The sequence below is a fragment of the Pararge aegeria genome, chromosome 9 (genome assembly GCF_905163445.1).
Source record: "Pararge aegeria chromosome 9, ilParAegt1.1, whole genome shotgun sequence".
Taxonomy (NCBI): Eukaryota; Metazoa; Arthropoda; class Insecta; order Lepidoptera; family Nymphalidae; genus Pararge; species Pararge aegeria.
Window position 1 is genome coordinate 4711615 of NC_053188.1, and position 18802 is coordinate 4730416.

The 18802-nt window shown below is 36.5% G+C and overlaps 1 protein-coding gene across 3 annotated transcripts in view; it reads left to right on the plus strand.

Moving 5' to 3' along the window:
• LOC120626126 overlaps positions 1-18802 on the plus strand; it is a 112858-nt gene that overhangs the window by 82538 nt on the left and 11518 nt on the right. For all 3 annotated transcript variants that reach the window (XR_005658840.1, XM_039893405.1, XM_039893406.1), the window contains exons 4-5: positions 13378-13490; positions 14409-18629. Coding sequence is in view for 2 of the 3 variants with exons in the window: in XM_039893405.1 (XP_039749339.1) it covers positions 13378-13490; positions 14409-18629 (4334 nt within the window). In the remaining variant the exon portion in view is untranslated. The remainder of the gene's footprint in view (positions 1-13377; positions 13491-14408; positions 18630-18802) is intronic.

The following is an 18802-nucleotide window of genomic DNA, read 5'->3' on the forward strand; positions in this document are numbered from 1 at the left end:
TTTATCATCATTTCTGACGAATAAGCAATAACCTTTTTCGCAAGATAAGTATAGACTGTTCTAAAAAAATCATAATGCATACTATACAATGCGTAAATGAAAACCGAAATAATTCTTCACAGGCTTTCGAGGTACATATGTGACTTATCTTAACTTATCTTAACTTAGCCACTGCCATAGTTTTTGCGAAAACAAATCAGATGCAGTTTTATATATGTACACACACGTAATAAATAATTCACAGGCAGTAGCGCACTAATAGACGGAAAATTCCCACCGTTAATCGGAAAACCAGGTATAACAACGTGCAACGTAATCTCTTTAGAGAGAGAAAGCCTCCCCTGCTGGGATACAAGTAGGCTGTTACGTGTTTATGAAACTTGTAACTTTACTATTTATTCCAGTGATGTCGGAAGTAAGTATGAAAAAATGTATCGATACATTTTAAAAGTTTATATATATTTAAGATCATATATAAGATTATATTGATGTATCAGTAAGTTCATCTTTTTTAATTTAACTTATGGTGTACAAATAAAAAATGTAAAACAATAAATAAGTTTGTGTAAAATTTATCCATGATCTTCTTTTCCAAATAAACTTAGTCACTTGTTAAGATATAAATCTACATGCTTTATTATGAAAACAATATATTACTTACTTTAAGTGTAAAAATATATTTGTTTTAATTATAAAATTAATATAATTAGCTTTAACGGTAAGGGAAAACCGCTATGAAGGTCCTAACGATTGAATATGATGATTATGAGTTGAATATGATGAAAATGATAAAATGATCAAAATATATTTTGTTACATTTGTATTATTAATATTATTTACATAATGAATAATATTTACGAAAAATGGGGTGTAAATCGCACTTTTACCGCTCAGAAAATCTAGAGTAGTAAAAGTGGTAGAGTGGGGGAGGTTTCTTTGGTGGTTGGACTGTGATTGTATTAAAAAAAAGTGTGTGTCAGCTCCGACGCACGACTGGAGTTTACTCCTTACGTACGATTGTCGAAACAGACACAAAAAGAGTTTATTAAGCTGAATAAAGATTTAATAACATATGAAACATATGAAATATAAATTAAAAATCCTGTGCAATTTATTCACACACGGCGTAAGTGTAACTTCTTAAAAGTAGCCTACGGGAGATTGAGGTGGATGTAGAGTATCAAAACTATTAGGATAAATGTAATGTTTATTATTTAGTTTCCATGGTAACAAGAATAGGAAAAAAAAACGTAAAATGTTTTCTATCTATTATATACTAGCTGACCCGGCGAACTTTGTTCCGCCTTAATGTCAATAAATAAGCAGATTTTTTTTTTATTGGAAAAAATACAAAAAAAATTAAATTTCTACATCAATCATTCATAATTATTTCTGTATTTTAGTACATAGGTTGCTCTTCATTTAAGTACCTTGTGATACACGACATTTTTTGTTTTATTATCAGGCGCAAAAACAAACAACGCAGATGGTCTTCCGACCCGTGAACATGCCACGTATAATTGACCATGGGAAAAACATGAATGTTCTAGATTTAAACCACATGACGTTGGCCCACGCACATTTACCAGCAACAACCGCAAATAGAAACATTCATTATTCTTTGGATGAACTGTATACATACGACCAAGAGCATCAGTAGAACGCACATCTGGATACCCAGGAACCGCATCGCCTTGCTTCCGTCTTTGAAAATTCTTCGATGAAGCATTCCAAGTATAATAACGTGGCATCTCCGAGTAAAGCAAAGTTCGTGCAAACTGATCGCTTTGGCAGATTGCAAAAAAACTGGTCAATGTAGTTGCTGGAGGTGTTTCAGCACGTTGCGTAGCATTCGAAGCCGTGAAATATACTCGTTGACCATTCTCCAGATGCACCGCCAAATGCGTAACAGTAGGATGACGTTCGTGAATGGGAAATGCGAATATACGCCAAATCGCTTCATTACAGTTCACATAACGACCAACTTGATAGCGTGAAATTTCATCGTTGGTATTCGAGGATTGCAATCCAAAAACCGCCATATCACTGCCTTTCGTGACATATTTGCAAATATATTTTATGGACTTAACTGAATTGCAGTATTCAACGTTGCAATGTGTCTTGAACGATTTAGAAATAAGTGGCGAATATGGAACAATCCAACTGTTGTCGACAACGAAATCCATTCTTTTCACTTTCGTTGTGACAGTTCGACCGTTGTCATCTGGTGATCGACGCCGATACAGCGGATAACCATCATTGCCAGTGACAGTCTCCGCCGTTAATTTCCGTGGATATCGTTTAGAGCACTTTCCATCGACCATGCAAGGTGATTGGGGATTGATGGCACCACACGGTCCATGAATCATATTAGTAGTAACAACATCATGTAGGTCTGGATCGACTTCATAATCAGGAATCTCAGCACATATGATATCATCTATTTGGTCAGGCTGAATTCTTTCCACTAACCAAATAAGAATGTGTGCGTGCGGCAGGCCTCGCTTTTGCCATTCGATTGAATACATCCAGCATCGAGTATCTCCAAAGACGCGTTGTTTAACAATAAAGTTCATCAGGGACCGAATTTTTTGCCTGAATATACGTGCTGTGATGTCGTGTCTATCACTTGATGTTTGTCCGGGAAGCAGCAATTGAGTAATTTCTATCCATTTTGGATTACAGGTAAAAGTAATAAAGAGATCGGGCCGACCGTAATGACGAACATATGTCATTGCATCTTGTGCATATTCATGCATATGACGTGGACTACCAATGTATGTCGCCGGCAGAATAGTTAATCGACCAATATTAGCTGCATTTCCTTCAGTATTAACTGCATCACGTAAATGGATGTACTCCTCAGAACGCAGTTTGGCTTGGTTCAACCTAATGAATGTTAAACGTTCCGTTTCTATTTTTACATACATGTCAACGCAATACTGCTGAAACAATCGACGAAACCGCAGCAAATAGTTGTCAGCATTTTGACGAATCATCAAACGATATGCGTAATAATTCATTGAGCTAACTTTCTTTGTAGTTTCTTCACCTGAAATTAAAAATTTGATAATTAACCATTTCAAAGGCAAATTTTAAAGGCAAACAATACAGACATTAACCATTTTTTTAATAAGCATTATTTTAAATCAGTGTCTTTCACAAATAAATGAAATAAATTATGATACTGATACTCACCATTCAATGGATTTTTCATTTTAATATTAAAATAATATCCATCTTCTCCTTGCCAAAACATCAGCGGGTATTGCAATGTGTCATATGATCGATGAGTTTCAGATATTTGTTGCAGTTGCCCAGTATCGCGACGTGTAAGCACAATATCGCGTTTTTCCAATTGTTCACCAACAATCAGGATGGCAACTTCGTCTACTGTTGGAGCATTAAATGTCCTTTCGTGTGTTCCAGATGGTCGTTTATCTGCTTTGATAACAACTTTATAGTCATCACTTGGCATGCGCTCTAAAGCACTCTTAAACAACCTGACCAACGCATGATGTTCATGAAGCAGACACTGCAAGTCTTGAAGAATTGCTCGCTTCATTCCTGCATTGATCTCTAGGCGTCGATCAAGTTGTTCTTCCATGTTGCCCATGAAATATATTTGTAAAAATTTATTCTGTGTATCTTCGAAAGGTAGTAATGATCCAATTCGATGATGAATCTGTCCTTGTATCTACAAAATAAAAACCAGACAGTATTAACTGGGTTATAAACACTTTTTTCGGTGGGAGAGTAGAGTTCAGAATTAGCAAATATACTACATAGGTACCAATAGATAAAGTAAGTTATTCTTTAACTACATTCTATATAAGTACAAAAATAAATACCTTAAATGTCGGATTAAATCCCCGTTCTTCGATAATATCTGCCCCAAATGACGTCATCTGGAAACAACCATTGTATTTTTGAGTATTTGCAAGAAAGTGGCGTGATTCTTGTGTTTCGCCACAAAGCAATGAATACAATGGCTCAGGTGGCGGAGTCAACAATGGCAATTTCACTTTACCATTAAGGCAGCATAATCCAGGCGTTTCTCCGGAAAACTTTAATGCACCACAATACTCGCAAACTACGTCCATTTGCCCAATGCAAACGCTAGGATGCAAGCTGTAATCATTGCTGCAATCGTATTGAAACGCTGCTCGATTCAAATCAGCACTTGATAAATATCTTGTTCTGCGTCGCAAATTATCTATTTGTTGACCTCTGTTGTTCGCTCGACGATTCTGCATTGCCAACCGAGCTGTTTCACGGGCTGCTTCACTTTGCTCTCGTGATTGAGAAGCACGAAGTCGAGCCATACTATCGCGGCGCTGTTCACGTGCAATTTCTTGTTCTTCTTCAGTCCTTTCATTTGCAGTATTTCGTATTCTTCTTGCATCACGGCTTTGTCGGGAAAGATTCGATCGTCTTGGTCGCGGCATTATTAATTAAACTTCACTTCACCTAAAAACTTAAATTTTTAACCATACCGAGTTTTATAGTTCACTTCACTGTTTATACGAATGGGCAATTGGGCAATAATGTTAATTATTTATTTAATAGAAATAGTTATATTATTGATTTCTTACAAATATCAAATAGTCATCCATACGTCATTACATAGCTGTCATTATACGTCAATTTTGTTATTCCAAGTCTGATTCTTTTTTGTTATACCACGTTTTATAGTGACTGACGTTACATGTCAAGTCACACGGGAATGATGTCGAACGGGATAAAAAGTATCCTATGTCCTTCTCCTGGCTCTAAACTACCTCCCTGCCAATTTTCAGCTAAATCGGTTCAGCCGTTCTTGAGTTATAAGTGAAGTAACTAACACGACTTTCTTTTATATATATAGATATTATATTACCTAGATAATATTCGGTTTCCTTGGTAACTTAAATAGGAATAATAAGTTAATTAAACGAAAGCAATTCGCAAAGCGAAAACGTAACGAGGTCATTCATCAGTAGATTTTACTCCTCACATTTTTCTCATACCGGGTGCCTTATATACGAAAATCGATTCTTATGGAGTAAACTCCAAAAATATGAATCCATCATAGTTAAAATTCATACTAAATGTCGATATATCGATAGATCGATACATTTTCAACAATCATAATTTATTCAACACGGCAAGTTTTTATTGCTTCTTTATACACACGATATCGTTTTAAGTACTCCACTAAGCCCCTTTCTCGGAGTTTTCCCGTTTCTTTTATGTCCTACGATATAATGTCAACGGATCTGAAAGGCTGGAGAGTCACTCCATTTTATTAACCTTCTTCTATAAGGGTTTTGCTTAGGCATCTAATTGGTAGGAAGTTTTTTATTTAAAACTAACTGTAACACTCCCATATTTGGTCAGTAAGTATTAGGGTAAAATATTTAGACAATTGTGTGTTGCTTCTAAAAAAATAGAAAGAAATGCGCGTATTAAAATACACTTTGGGTAAAAATTTAGAACATAGCGATCGGTAATGTACTTACGGAGATTTTGGATTGTCGATCAAACATTTCCATTGCTCGGTTATTGGTCATGGATTATGGGTATTGCCACAATATGAGCTTCATTAAGGGAGGCAGTTATTTTCGATATCAAAAAAAAAAATATTTATACATTAAGATATAGATAGCATTAAGAGTAAGTATCGTGAATTGTTGGGAGGGTTGTGTTTTATTAAAACTTATACATATTGCTACACAATTCATCCTTTTATATTTTTGCATTGAATGATTTGAATCTTTTGATAGTTTTTTTTTTGTTAATAGTTACACTTAGGTATTCTATTGACTTCGCCTTTACCGCCTACCTCTAATTATTGGGATATTGTTTTCAACCAAAGGTAGGCAACAAATTGTATCTGCAATACAGGCCACCTAGCGTGGAGACCAATGTCCAAGTAAAATAAGACTAACTTTTCTGTCAACAATTTTTTTTTTTTGGTTGAAAATTTTACTATGTTTAATTAATATAAATTTTACTATTTCATATTTTGGTTTGAAAAGTCTATTTTATTATATTTAATATTATAATTATTCAATTTTGTGATTACTTTTCACACTATGCATGCTTCTACTACGAATGAGGTGTCTACTTATCGAGGAAAACCGTTTCAAAACCCGTTCAGTGGTGTCTGCGAAATTAATTGTGTGTGTGAATTGAGTGATTAAATAAAGAAATAACAATACACACATCGCCGTCTAGCCCCAAAGTAAGCGTAGCTTGTGTTATGGGTACTTAGATGTCTGATGAATACTTTTATAAATAATATACATAAATACATAGAATATACATATAAACAACCAGACACTGAAAACATTCATACTCATCACACAAAAAAATTCTAGTTGTGGGAATCGAACCCACGGCTTTGGTCTCAGAAAGCAGGGTCACTGCAAACTGCGCCAATCGGCCGTCATGATTTTAGAGTCTAAACTAAATCTCAAACATCAAACCCCTAAAAGCGATTCTTCGATGAAAATGAAATAAAACAATAAAAAAGGGAGTTTCATAAAAGAAACTTCGTTCCATAACAAAGAATCAAAAATTATACGTAGAAACATTTAACTTTGGGGGCACAATGGAAATCTCAACTTTCGAGTGGAAAAATGAGGAAGTACGAGAGGCTACCCGGGATTGTTTTGTTACTAATTACCATAATGGTTCCCTCTCCGCTGAACATGTTCCCGGTATTTAACCAAAGTATGTTTATGCTAAACCAGATTTCACGGCTTACCAGAATTTATATGTAAGCTCAAATAATTAATTATTATTTGTTGTGTAATAAAGCTTTGAAGCTATACTAATTCGTTCTGGTCTTAGAAGTTTACATATTTAGTTGATTATTATTGTTGTTGCCCGCCTCTTTGTACGCTTTTAATTAGATATTTAAAAAAAAACGTGTAAAAACCACTTTGTGTTCCTGTGAATTAACGTGTCCTACCTGCCATAAGCCTCCCTCTAATGACTATGTCACAAATGCTATTTTTGTAAAACCCGCAACCTACTTTTAACAGCTCCTTTTTCGGAAAAAAATAGAATTTATACTACGCCTCTAAATCTTTAAGCTATATGTGTGCCAAACTTCATCAAGATCAGCTCTACTGTTTAGCCGAAAAAGCGAACATAGTTAACAAACAAATAATGAAAAAAAAAACTAGCATTTATAATATTAGTATGGATTACACCCACACCCACACACACACACACACACCACCCACACACACAGTTGGCCATTTTCTCTCATAGTAGTATGAGAGAAAATGGCCAACTGTGGTACTGAGAATAATAAGGTGATTTCCTTAAATTATTTTCAACAGGTACAAAGTTTCCTTACCATGTATCATTAGTAAATCCCAAAGAAACCATAAGTCTAGCAAAGCAATTGATACATTCAAACTGACATACTAGTAATAAGTTTAGCAATGAATTATTAAAGATTGATACTTCTTGACTTAGTAGTCAGTTTCTATAAAAAAGTCGTACAAGCAAAAACTGTAACAGAAAAAATGACCGACAGAGAAGTCTAAAGAGGAGGAATGTATAAAAGAAACAAATCCCATAAAATTACGCCTCGTCCAAATTCTTACTGCCCATAAAAGCGTGTCAAGAATGGTTCGTAAAAACCTTAAGTCGCTAAGCTTAATGCGATAAAAAGCCCATTAAAATAGATTAACATTGGAGTGGGCAAGCCGGGAAGCCTGCCGCAGGATTGTGTAATTACCATAAAGGAAGTAGGCAGTTTACGCGAACAAATATTGGCTACACGAGAAACTGCTGTAGAAAAACATTTAAATCACATTAACATGTTCCGAATTCTTCGAGCCCATAAGCGTTTCGTTAAGCCAACCGTAATAAGATAAAAAGTACAGTTACCTAAATACATAAACTTTCGAACTAAACTTAGAAAAGAACTGCCGTATGATTGCGTCATTACTCGTACCTAGTAAGGGAAGTAAGTACCTAGGCTGTTGCCCTTTGCTAAGTTGAAAACCCCATCTGAATTGATTATGATTCAAAAGAGTAAACAAAGAAGAAAGCATCAGGATTATTTAGTTGTAAAACTTCCCTATAAGCTTATAAAAAACGTTCCATGGTACAAAAGTTCAACAGCAATAAAAATAAATATCCCTTAAAATCTCCGAAGTTGCTAAGCGCATGACGCAATGAAAAACCCATTCATGCCCACCAAAATGCGTCAAATAAAGTTGTCGGCAATCCGCTCTTTCTTTGCAGCTCCTAAAATAATTAATATGTCCGTTGCGCAAAAAAAAAACTTCAAGTTGCTAAAACCCCATAAAAATAGATTAACATTCGAGTGGGACAAACTGGGAAACTGGGAAGCTGGATAGGCTGCCGCAGGATTGCGTAATTACCGTAAAGGAAGTAGGCCGTTTAGGCAAACAAAAACGTTGGCGACTCGATCAGCGGTAGAACAAAGGCGTAATTTGAAACAATCGGTGCACGGCAGTGGGCGCACCCCGCCGACTATTGATCTGACTCGCGCCCCCGCCCTGGCGCCTCGCAGACCACCCCGTTCCCCCGGCACACAACTCGTATTTTAATTGCAAATCTGCCAGATAATGCGCAAATAGATAACGCCATTATACTTCGGCTCGCTTACTATTTAGCGCTATCGAATTACAAATTTACAAGCGATGTTTTTAAATTGTATTCATTAAAATTTATTGATCACAGTATTCATGTTAACGTTCTATATTTTCGTGTAGCTTTCTAGTGAGATAATTTCGTTTATAGTTTTGCGCATTCGCTATTTAATTCAAAAGCGATGTTTTGAAATTGTATTCATTTAAATTAATTATCAATCGCAGTATTAATGTTCATGTTATATAAGAGTATTAAGATTTTCTAGTAATTTTCGAGAGTTTAGTGAGATAATTACATTAATTATACTCCGACGCCCTTGCTATTTAGCGCTATCGAATTACAAATTCACATGCGGTGTTTTAAAATTTTATTCATTAAAATTTATCGATTGCAATGCAGTATTAATGTTCAACTTCTATGAGAGTCGACTATATGGATTATCGAGTAGTGTTCGAGTGCTTAGTGAGATAATTTCATTTATAATTCGGCTCTCTGGCTATTTCGCGCTATCTAATTACGAATTTACAAGCGATGTTTTAAATTTTTTATTTATTAAAATTTTTTTATCACAGTAATGGTATTTCTATTATTACTTTGTCATTAAGAGTATTTTCGTTTTTATAGAGTTATAGACTGACTTTCGTATCTTTCTAAGCGAGATAATTTCTTTGATACTTTGGTTTGCGTGCTATTTAGCGATACCGATTACAACTATTGTTTACGGAATTAATGTTCTAAACCAGTTTTCTGTTTTAAAGTTACTGATTTCTTTTTGGATTACTTTATTAGTTTATATGAGTATAATGGGTTTTCTGGTGGTATTTAGCGATAACTTACCATGCATTTTTTTTTGCTTTAGGCCGCTTAATGTTTAGCTCATCGAATTGCACATTTACAAGCGACGTTTTTTAAATTCCAATCAATAAAACAAATTGATTTTCAACGCTCTTAAAGAGCGGATCATTTCTAAGCGGCAAATGTGCTTAATAAAATTCTTAACACTGACTGGCCACGAGCAGACAGACTTAAAGCGGTGGATTTTAAAGCATTAACTTTGCACAAGAGTTATATTATAATACAAAGAAAGCATTTCTCCGTCCTTAAGGGGTTTAAACGAGAGATAAAAGCTTGTAGCTTTTTAAAATCTTTTGTGTTTTCTTTTAAGTGCTGTTGAATTTATAACATACTAGATGTTTCTAAATTGTGTTTGCCTAAAGTTAAATTCATTGTTTTTTTTTTTTTTTTTTTTTTTTTTTTTTTTTTTTTTTTTTTTTTTTTTATATAATACTATGGAATATTTGTATTTTACTTGATATATGTATTTTATGTTCTTGAACGTCGTCAAAATTATGTAGCTTTAAAAGAAATTAACACTTTATTCATTAACACTCATAACAGTCTTCTCGGAGCTTTTTCGCTGAACAATTTGTCTTACAAATTATTATACATTAGGCAAAAACTCGTATTGGGTTAGGATTTTAGCAGTCTATGCTTCTTAGGAGTTGTCTTCCCTTCCGGGGCACCGAGTTCGATCCCTGGCACGCATCTCTTTATTTTTCTGAGTTACGTGCGTTTTTTAATTTAAGTTTCATATCACTGGCTTTAACAGTGAAGGAAAAAATTGTGTAGAAAGCTGCGTGCCTGAGAGTCTTCATAACGTTCTCAAAGGCGTGTGAAGTCTACCCAACCGCACATGGCCAGGGTGTTGGACTTCGTCATTCTCAGAGGAGACCCGTGCCCTGTAGTGTTTGAATAAAGAAATAATCTTATTAAACTTTGTCAAAGTGATGAGTGATTGTTTTAAGCAGATCGGTTACTTAAAGCTGTGAAACAGTCTCTTATTATGGCCAAGTGCAGAAAGTATATTAAATAGAAATCTATATATATATATATATATACAAATCAATCAATATATATAATCAATAATATACAATATATATATATATATATATATATATATATATATATATGTTCCGAGAACTCTGTCATAAAAATATAAATGAGGAGATTTATAAATGAGCCAAAATTACCGACATAGCTCAGCGAATCTCAAAGGTAAATTGTCAATTTGCGGGCAAATCGACAAATAGCTCGGAGATCTGATTGGGGCGTTCGGGTCCCGTGACGCTCGGATAGCGACTACACAGACCTTGCACTGGTAAACGCAGAGTTAGAAGATCGCATACCCCTTACTAGGTAAACAGATTTCTAAACTTCCTACCAACGACCTATGTTCAGCAGTGGACGTCCATCAGTTGATAGAATTCTGACAATAAATGGTGTTGCGGGCTCCGCTTTGTTTTACAATTTTTATAGCAACAAAGTACTGTCATATCTCTAAAACGTCCCACTAATATCACCATCATACGTAGCCTATTGTTACACTGCTGGAGTAAAGGCCACTCCCAACGTGAGGATTTGTTTATAATCACCGCGCTAGCGGACAGATTGGCGATAGCAGTAGGTGGTAGTGGCAGCACGGAGGTAGCTATCGCCAGGTCTCCTTTACATTCCCCTATTCGCCTCGGATGATACGAGGCGAACCTCCACTTACGAAAGAGGAGGGGTGAAGACAATTGTATTCTAATCTGCCGTCACCATACGCCCCAGTATAATAAACGAGGTAAACTCATTTTTATAATATAAATGATTTTGACTTCATTAAATAAATTGTTGTAAATTTGTATTAACCTTTATAAGACTCACACCGTAAAACCGTTTCTGGATACACGGAATATTCAAATGTAAGACTCAAATATGAACTCCTCTATCTTGACAAAGAGTTGTTGAAAGATTTATAAATAAGCATTTGTAAATCTTTCAACAACAATCTAACATGGGCAATGCAATTTATAATAAGCCAGTATGTACTTACTAAAAATAAAAATAATATCAAAAAATAGCCCTCTACACAATGAATAAATAAATTCTGCTAAAGTACTTTCTATTCGTTTATTTGCAAATGCGATCGATGGTTCCATATTTACTCCGCCCAACAAATCTATTTTCACACTGTTCATTACGTGGGTTTTTTTTATAACGACTAATCAGAATTTATTCGCTAAATAATTCGCCTCAAAAGGCTTTTCGTGACTATTAGAGCGTAGCGGGCGTTGTTTGATTGAAAGAGGGATAGTCATTACGCCATAATGGCGAATTTTCAAAGCGAACGCTATATCAACGGCTCATTATTATTTAGTATATGATTTTTACCGTGTTATTCGGTGATGTTTTGTGTATATCTGAAGTGAAATTGTACTGTTGAGACGTGCGTTACAATTTTAGCTAAATGCCTGTAACATTTTTTTTTTAATCTAGTTAAATTCTCACCTTTATATTAAGGATTACAGAAACGATAAAGAAACTTGGGTGTGAATTGCTAGAGCAATGAGAAGTTCGAACTTCTCATCTAAGCTTATAATAAATTGACTTTAAGATGGCCATAACAAGTCAACAATCTAAAAATCCCGGCTAAGTTTGTTTGTCGGCTCTTCTACCAGGGCGCGTTTGGAACCCTGCTAGCTTTAGTTATAACTTCACAAAGGTATTTATACCTCACAATAATGTAACCTGAAGTATGAACGCTTCATAAGTGCCTGTGAAAGATAATAGCTATGAATAAAGAATTTTTGAATTTCATTTGAACAAAATGAATAAGTAGGTACATTTTTTTCTCCCTTGAAAAATAATTAAATTTATTAACAGTAAAAAAATAACTAATAAAAATAAGTCCAATAAAAACCTATTCAATTTATGGATCGTGTCTTTAAAGCTACAATATTTAAATAACATGTAGTATGAGTTTATCACAGTCTGTAATTCGGAGGGCACTGCTGAGTAAGCAAACGTATCATTGTCTTAAACTGATAGGACGTCTAGAGATCGCGGTAATGTCACGCGGTCGCTTGCCTCCGACCTTTCCCTGATCCTCTGCGCTGAGAAAAGTGAAATGGACTTCGGTGAAAGTGACGCAGTCCTAAAGATAATGTTTTTGAGATAAACGTAAAGAATATATTATGAAGTTACACTCTAGTTTCTAAAAGCCATTAGTTGCAATTATTTTCTTAACGAATCTCTAAAGTAAACTGAACTAAAAAGTCTAAGCGTCTATTTTTTTTTAGTAAAATTTACACTAACATGTAACAAAAAGATTGTTGTTAACATAGAGTTTTTTATAAATATAGTTCAACGGGTAGGTACATACACCACAATAATATATTGGAATTTGTCGATATTTCGACCCAGTTGCATGGATCGTGGTCACGACAGGACATTGAACCTGACCGTTGAAATATATTTAAGAAATGTTGATTAACCACGAATATCGTAGTTTAAGATCATTAAAAGAGTAGTTAAAAAAAATAGAGTTTTGTAGTATCACACCTCTTTCAATGTGTTCTTTGTGGAAAGCATTTATAGACTTATCAATAATTTAGTTCTAAAAGGAATCGTCCACTTTGCTTCTCCAAAAAAAACACGAAAATATTCTCATTTGAAATTGCTTTTTTATAAATTACTAGCTGTCCCGACGAACTTCGTACCGCAGATTTTTTTTTATATGAATGTTATATTTTAATACTTATTATCCTATTCCGGTCTAAGAGGAATCCAAAAAATCAAATATCATGATAATTGGTCCAGCCGTTCGTGAGTTATTATAAATGGTGTAACTAATACAACTTTCTTTTATATATATATAGATTTGTTGTCCAAACGTTCCCTTATGTATAATTATTATTTGTTATTAATTTACAGTTCCGGGCGCTGAGACTGCAAAGAAGAAAATGAAGAAACGGCACGGCTTCATGCCCGCCATGAGCGTGTCGCAAATGATGGTGCAAAGGGAGAGACCCCTCAACGAGTTCAAGGTGTGTATTACGTATTCATAGCGGCGATAAGACTTGAACCCTTGCCAAAAACAGCCTGCGACCACACTTCTATTGCCCTCGTCAAATATCACAACGAACTTTTAACCTACGACTAAAAAAAGGAGAAAGCTCAATTCGACACGTATTTACTTAATTAATTCGTACTTTCGACTTTTCTCTGATATTTCTGGACCAATTCATAGTTATCGTTGAAGCTTTCGAGTTATTAAAATAAAAGAATTTAGTCAAGTTGTCGGAAGGTGTTATTGTTTGGTATAAGAGACTTTGGAAATTGTATATTGGGCTTAATATAATATACAGTTATTATTTGTTAGCTTGAAAATTTCTTTATTTTGTCAATTAAATGTATAAATGTAAGACAATAGATATAATAAGTTCCTATTGCTAACGTAAACTAATATTTTTTGTCGTTCACGTTAATACCCCTTTGTATATACAATGAGTAAATAAAAATACAAAAGCTTAAACTTAACTTTATCATCTACGCAAAAATAAACTTAACACTTTTTATTTTTACCTTATATAAACGTGCTGCTTCCGGTGGCAAGCACATTATTCACACTTATTCACATAAATAATACTATACTTATAACTTGTACTATCGACGATCTCACATAATATTTATGCGTAGCTACATAGTTTTTAGTAAAAACATTTTTTCATTTTAAACTATGCGGGTGAACTAAAAAAAATTAGCAACGGTATCGGTAAATTGCAGCGCAAACCGATCGCTTACAGTTATTGTTGAATGTTGGAAATGAGAACCAACATTAAGAGATACAATGCACAAAGCTATAGCATATATAGATATAACTTTTGTTGTATGTGTTCTAAAGAAACGAGGAAACTGTTGAATTGAATAATGCTTATAACATATTTCCTAATTGTTATTTTCAGCCCGATATTGACCAGAGGCGGACTGCATCCCCTGGGGCCATGCCCCAACGTGCAGCCACTGGACAATCCTGTCTACCATACTCGCAGCAGAACATGCTAAATGTTGTACAAGAGGATATAAAACAAGAGACTCTCGTACAAAGAAGCTCCCATTATCTTACTGTTAGTAGTGGTTGGATAACGCAAAATCAAGAAATGGAATCTAATCCGAAAATTAATCCACCCATATCCGGACCAGTACATAATTCAATAAATGTTGGTCAGCCTGTACTCGGAACAAACGGGCAGGTTATAGGCGTTAATACGGGATACAATAAGCATATCGCAAATGTTAAAAATGCAATGAATGTACCTCAACAAATGATTATGGAAAAAGATCATAAAGAAGACGAAAAAGACTCGCATATTATTAAACAGCAACAAAGAGAAGAGTCACAGATATTCTGCGGCCTAAACCAACCACTTACGCCTGAGGTGATGCAAAAGATCAACGAGCAACAACAAATATTTATTCAGCGAAATCAAAAACAAATAGAAGTTATGAAGGGTTATAAAACACAACCGACAGACAACGTGAATCAAAATAAGCCTATTCAAAATCAATACGTGCATCAAGGTCAACTGGTAATACAAAACGGGGCTGTTGTCAAAACCAACTCTGCAAAAACACCACCATGGCAAGTTAAGAGAAACGATTCTAATCCTTCCAATTGTATGATTAGTCCCAGCCCGAAACTAAACAGGCTAGAAAATATGGACTACGATGAACCGGGCATAAATACGTTTGAAGATTCTTCGTCATCATCAGGTTCCTTCATTAATAATGAACAGATTATAAATCCTTCGATGTGCTCTCGTGTGCCACCGCTTCCTCAACATTATAATATGATGGGACAGCATTGGCCGAGCGTAGATCTAAATAAGAAAAAGGTCAAATGTAACAAAGCACCAAAGAAAAAAGCTATGAACGATAATAAACCTATAACTTACGGAAATAACGGAATAAGACAATTACAGGATAAAACGAAACCTAATGATGATATTGTGAGAAATAATGTCCCGTCTTTCATGGACGATCCCAATGGATATTTAGCACAACAAACAGTGCTGTTGAACAACACAATATCTAGACAAGTGGGCATTAATAATCAGTATGAAGTTAATCAATTTGACAATCCAAGTACTCAGTGCAATTCGATGAGCCAACCAGATAAAAACTGCAAACCGATGGCGAAACCTGGCGAGCACATGAACGTGTTTAGAAATAACGTGGTGCCGAATCCGTCGCCGTCACCCAATAATACGCCGGACAGCAGTCTCATACCCGACAAATGTGTTGAAAATAACATGCCACAGTGCTGTAAAGGGTGCAACGTCCCGTACAAAGGGAACTGCATAAATTCCTCAGAAAGTCAAATGCGAGCGAAATTCCTAAAACAACATCCCAATGTTTACGGAAGAGAATTAGAAAGTGGAGTACCTACTACCTCCAGCCCTAAACATATATTCGATGACAATCCTGTTACATCATCTACATATATTGAGCGGAATATCATGATGAATGATAACTGTGGGCCGATACAAGCTGGTATTGTTAGCACGAGTAATGTGTCTCCTAATGAAACGTTACAGCAACCAGAGCCCTCTCCGACACCCTCTAATAGCTCTCGGAATACAGACACGCCTCATAGTAGCGGAAGTAATTCGCAACTACAGAATAATTGTACATTCCCCATACAGAGTCCGGTTTACTCCAATCCCGGCTCGAGTAGAGATAATTATAATAGCAACCCCTCTACACCAGGAAGTAATCACACATATCCCTATAATTCGCCCGGGCCACCTAATAGCCATTCGGTGTCTGGAAACCAAGTAATGCATTTTATATCAAATCACAATGTCAATAAAAATCTAATGGAAGTAGATAACATATCAATGGTAGGAGTAAAGCCAGGCTTGAGGAATCAGCAGGAACTCTTCAGGTTTGAACCAAAGAAGAGAATAGAGAACACCATGCCTGGATATTGCCCTCCACCTCATCTAGGGGGTGGGCCAGCACATTCCCTTATCCAAGCCTGTTATATCCAGACATTTGTCACGACCATGGCCAGTGGTTTTTCGGTTACACGAGATACCGTCACGTCGGTTCTAGCTGGTAAAGCCAGCACGGCAACCACATCTATCAACGCAGCACAAGCTAATTTCATAAGGCCACCGCCACCCCCTAGCGTCAATTTAGCTACTAGCTACGCTATACCTAACAACCAGCCGGATCCTTTCATTAACTCTGTTAATTTACCAACCAGTTACCCATTGCATATCGCGGGTACTACCGCTCAGAACATGATATCAAAGTCGCCGCTGGAAATGGTGCAGAATGTCATAAGCAATTTACCATCGAAACCGGAAACGAGTTACACGCAATCAACGTCAATGCCCCAAAGACGTGCTTGTTCAACACCAGGCCAGATTCTCATTTCTTCCACAGGCCAAATACTTGTGTCTAGTAATCAAATGCCGCCACCGCCCCCAAAGAACACGACATCCATGTCTCCGATCAGTTCTAACGTTGTAACCAGTGGAACATCTTCCGTAAGCCAAGTGGTATCCGCCGTTGGTGGAGTTCAACCAATCGTCAACCAACCAACTGTTATGGTCAATACTCTACCAACCCCGTTCGTAATCCAGCCTCCCATGATGACTGTTGATGGACAGGTTGTGCAACAAAACACTGTGTTGCCTCAAATTGTAACTAGTGGCATGGTTACCGGACAGCAAACGAACGATAGTCAGCGTCAAATTGAGGTTAAAAATGGACAGGGTTTCGTTCAAGGGGTAGCAATGTTGTCACCGGAGAGCTTAAAGAAAAGAGGTAAGAAGAAAAAGAAGAATCAGACGCCAAATATAACGAGTGTTCTTCAAATAGCAGCGCCCCAGCAAAACCAGAATAACATTATGATGCATCACACTTCTCCGCAACATAATTCCAGTTCGCAATTTTCTCCCCGCGGTTTCCAACTATCGCCGACAAATAATATATCACCGACACCGATGTTGCAAGCGTTAACTATCGTTCCCGGAAAGTCGGGAACGCCGGCACATATAGTGATGAACGGTCAGGGGAATACAAACAATTTTACGTCACAGCAGATTATAACGAATACGTCCCCATCACAACAAATAAATTTACTACAGCCTGTCAATCTGATCAATAATGCGAATAATGTTATGTCAAACTTTCCGTCTTTCCAACAATTTATTCTACCGAATCTCGGTGGGATGGTAATGACGGCGGATGGAACGGCCATTATTCAGGACAATTCGACTGGAATGCCAATGCAGCTACAGTTACAAACTGTCAACGGTCAGAATGTATTAACACCTGTGCAGAATTCTGGGCTGTTCACCACGGGGACCAACAGTGGTGTGGTTATCAGAGCACAAAACCAGCAAGGTAAGATAATACAGTCACAGCACAGTCCCGGAGCACAATTCCTTTCTCCAAACAGTCAAGTGATGATGAACAGTCCAAACTTTAACGGTCAATTGAGTCCATTGCTCACTAACCTGAGTCCTACAAACGTTTTTAACACGAGCCCGCAACTGAGATCGGGAAACGTTCAAACTCAAGAATTCATACAGACTAATCAAATGGGACAGACGTTAATGGTTCCACTGTCACCCAAACAAGTACCCATATCCGCTACGAGCAACAGAACCAATTCTACTTTCGTCCAGAACACTACTATAGTGCAGCAACAAACAACTTTAGTTTCTAACTCACACAACGCTCAAAATATGAACATGCAGGGTGGAAACTCGCGACTGAGTATAGACCCTAATATTCTACTCAATCAGAAACCAGTTGCAAATCCAAAAAGGTTCAATCAATTGATCGGGGAGAGTAGCCAAGTGGAGTTCAAAGAAGATAAGGCTATATCATTCGATCACGTGATTAAAGACGATAAGCCAGACGCTTCTGAGGAGTACGCAAGATTGATGCAAGAATTGGGAGGTGTACGGCATTCGGTGTCTACGCAGACGTTGGGCCAACGCGGTGGCAAATCTCCGAACACAGCCGGGGGCTCGCCGCCCGATACAACGACTCATAGTCCCCTTGGTGCGTTGGACGCGGCACCCAGTCCTCGCATCTATGCCGCGGCATCGAATTACGCTGATACTACCACCAAGTCACCGGAGCCCGCGGATATACATTCTTCGGTGAGTATTGCTGTCTATTGATTTTTGATGATCATGGTGTCAAAAGTATCCCACTTCTGACGCCATGCAAATATTATTTTACTAAGAGAGACAGAAAATAAACTTGTAAGGAATAATGACATTTGCACAGGTAATTAATATTAGGGCGAATCTACATTATTAGATCTCATAAC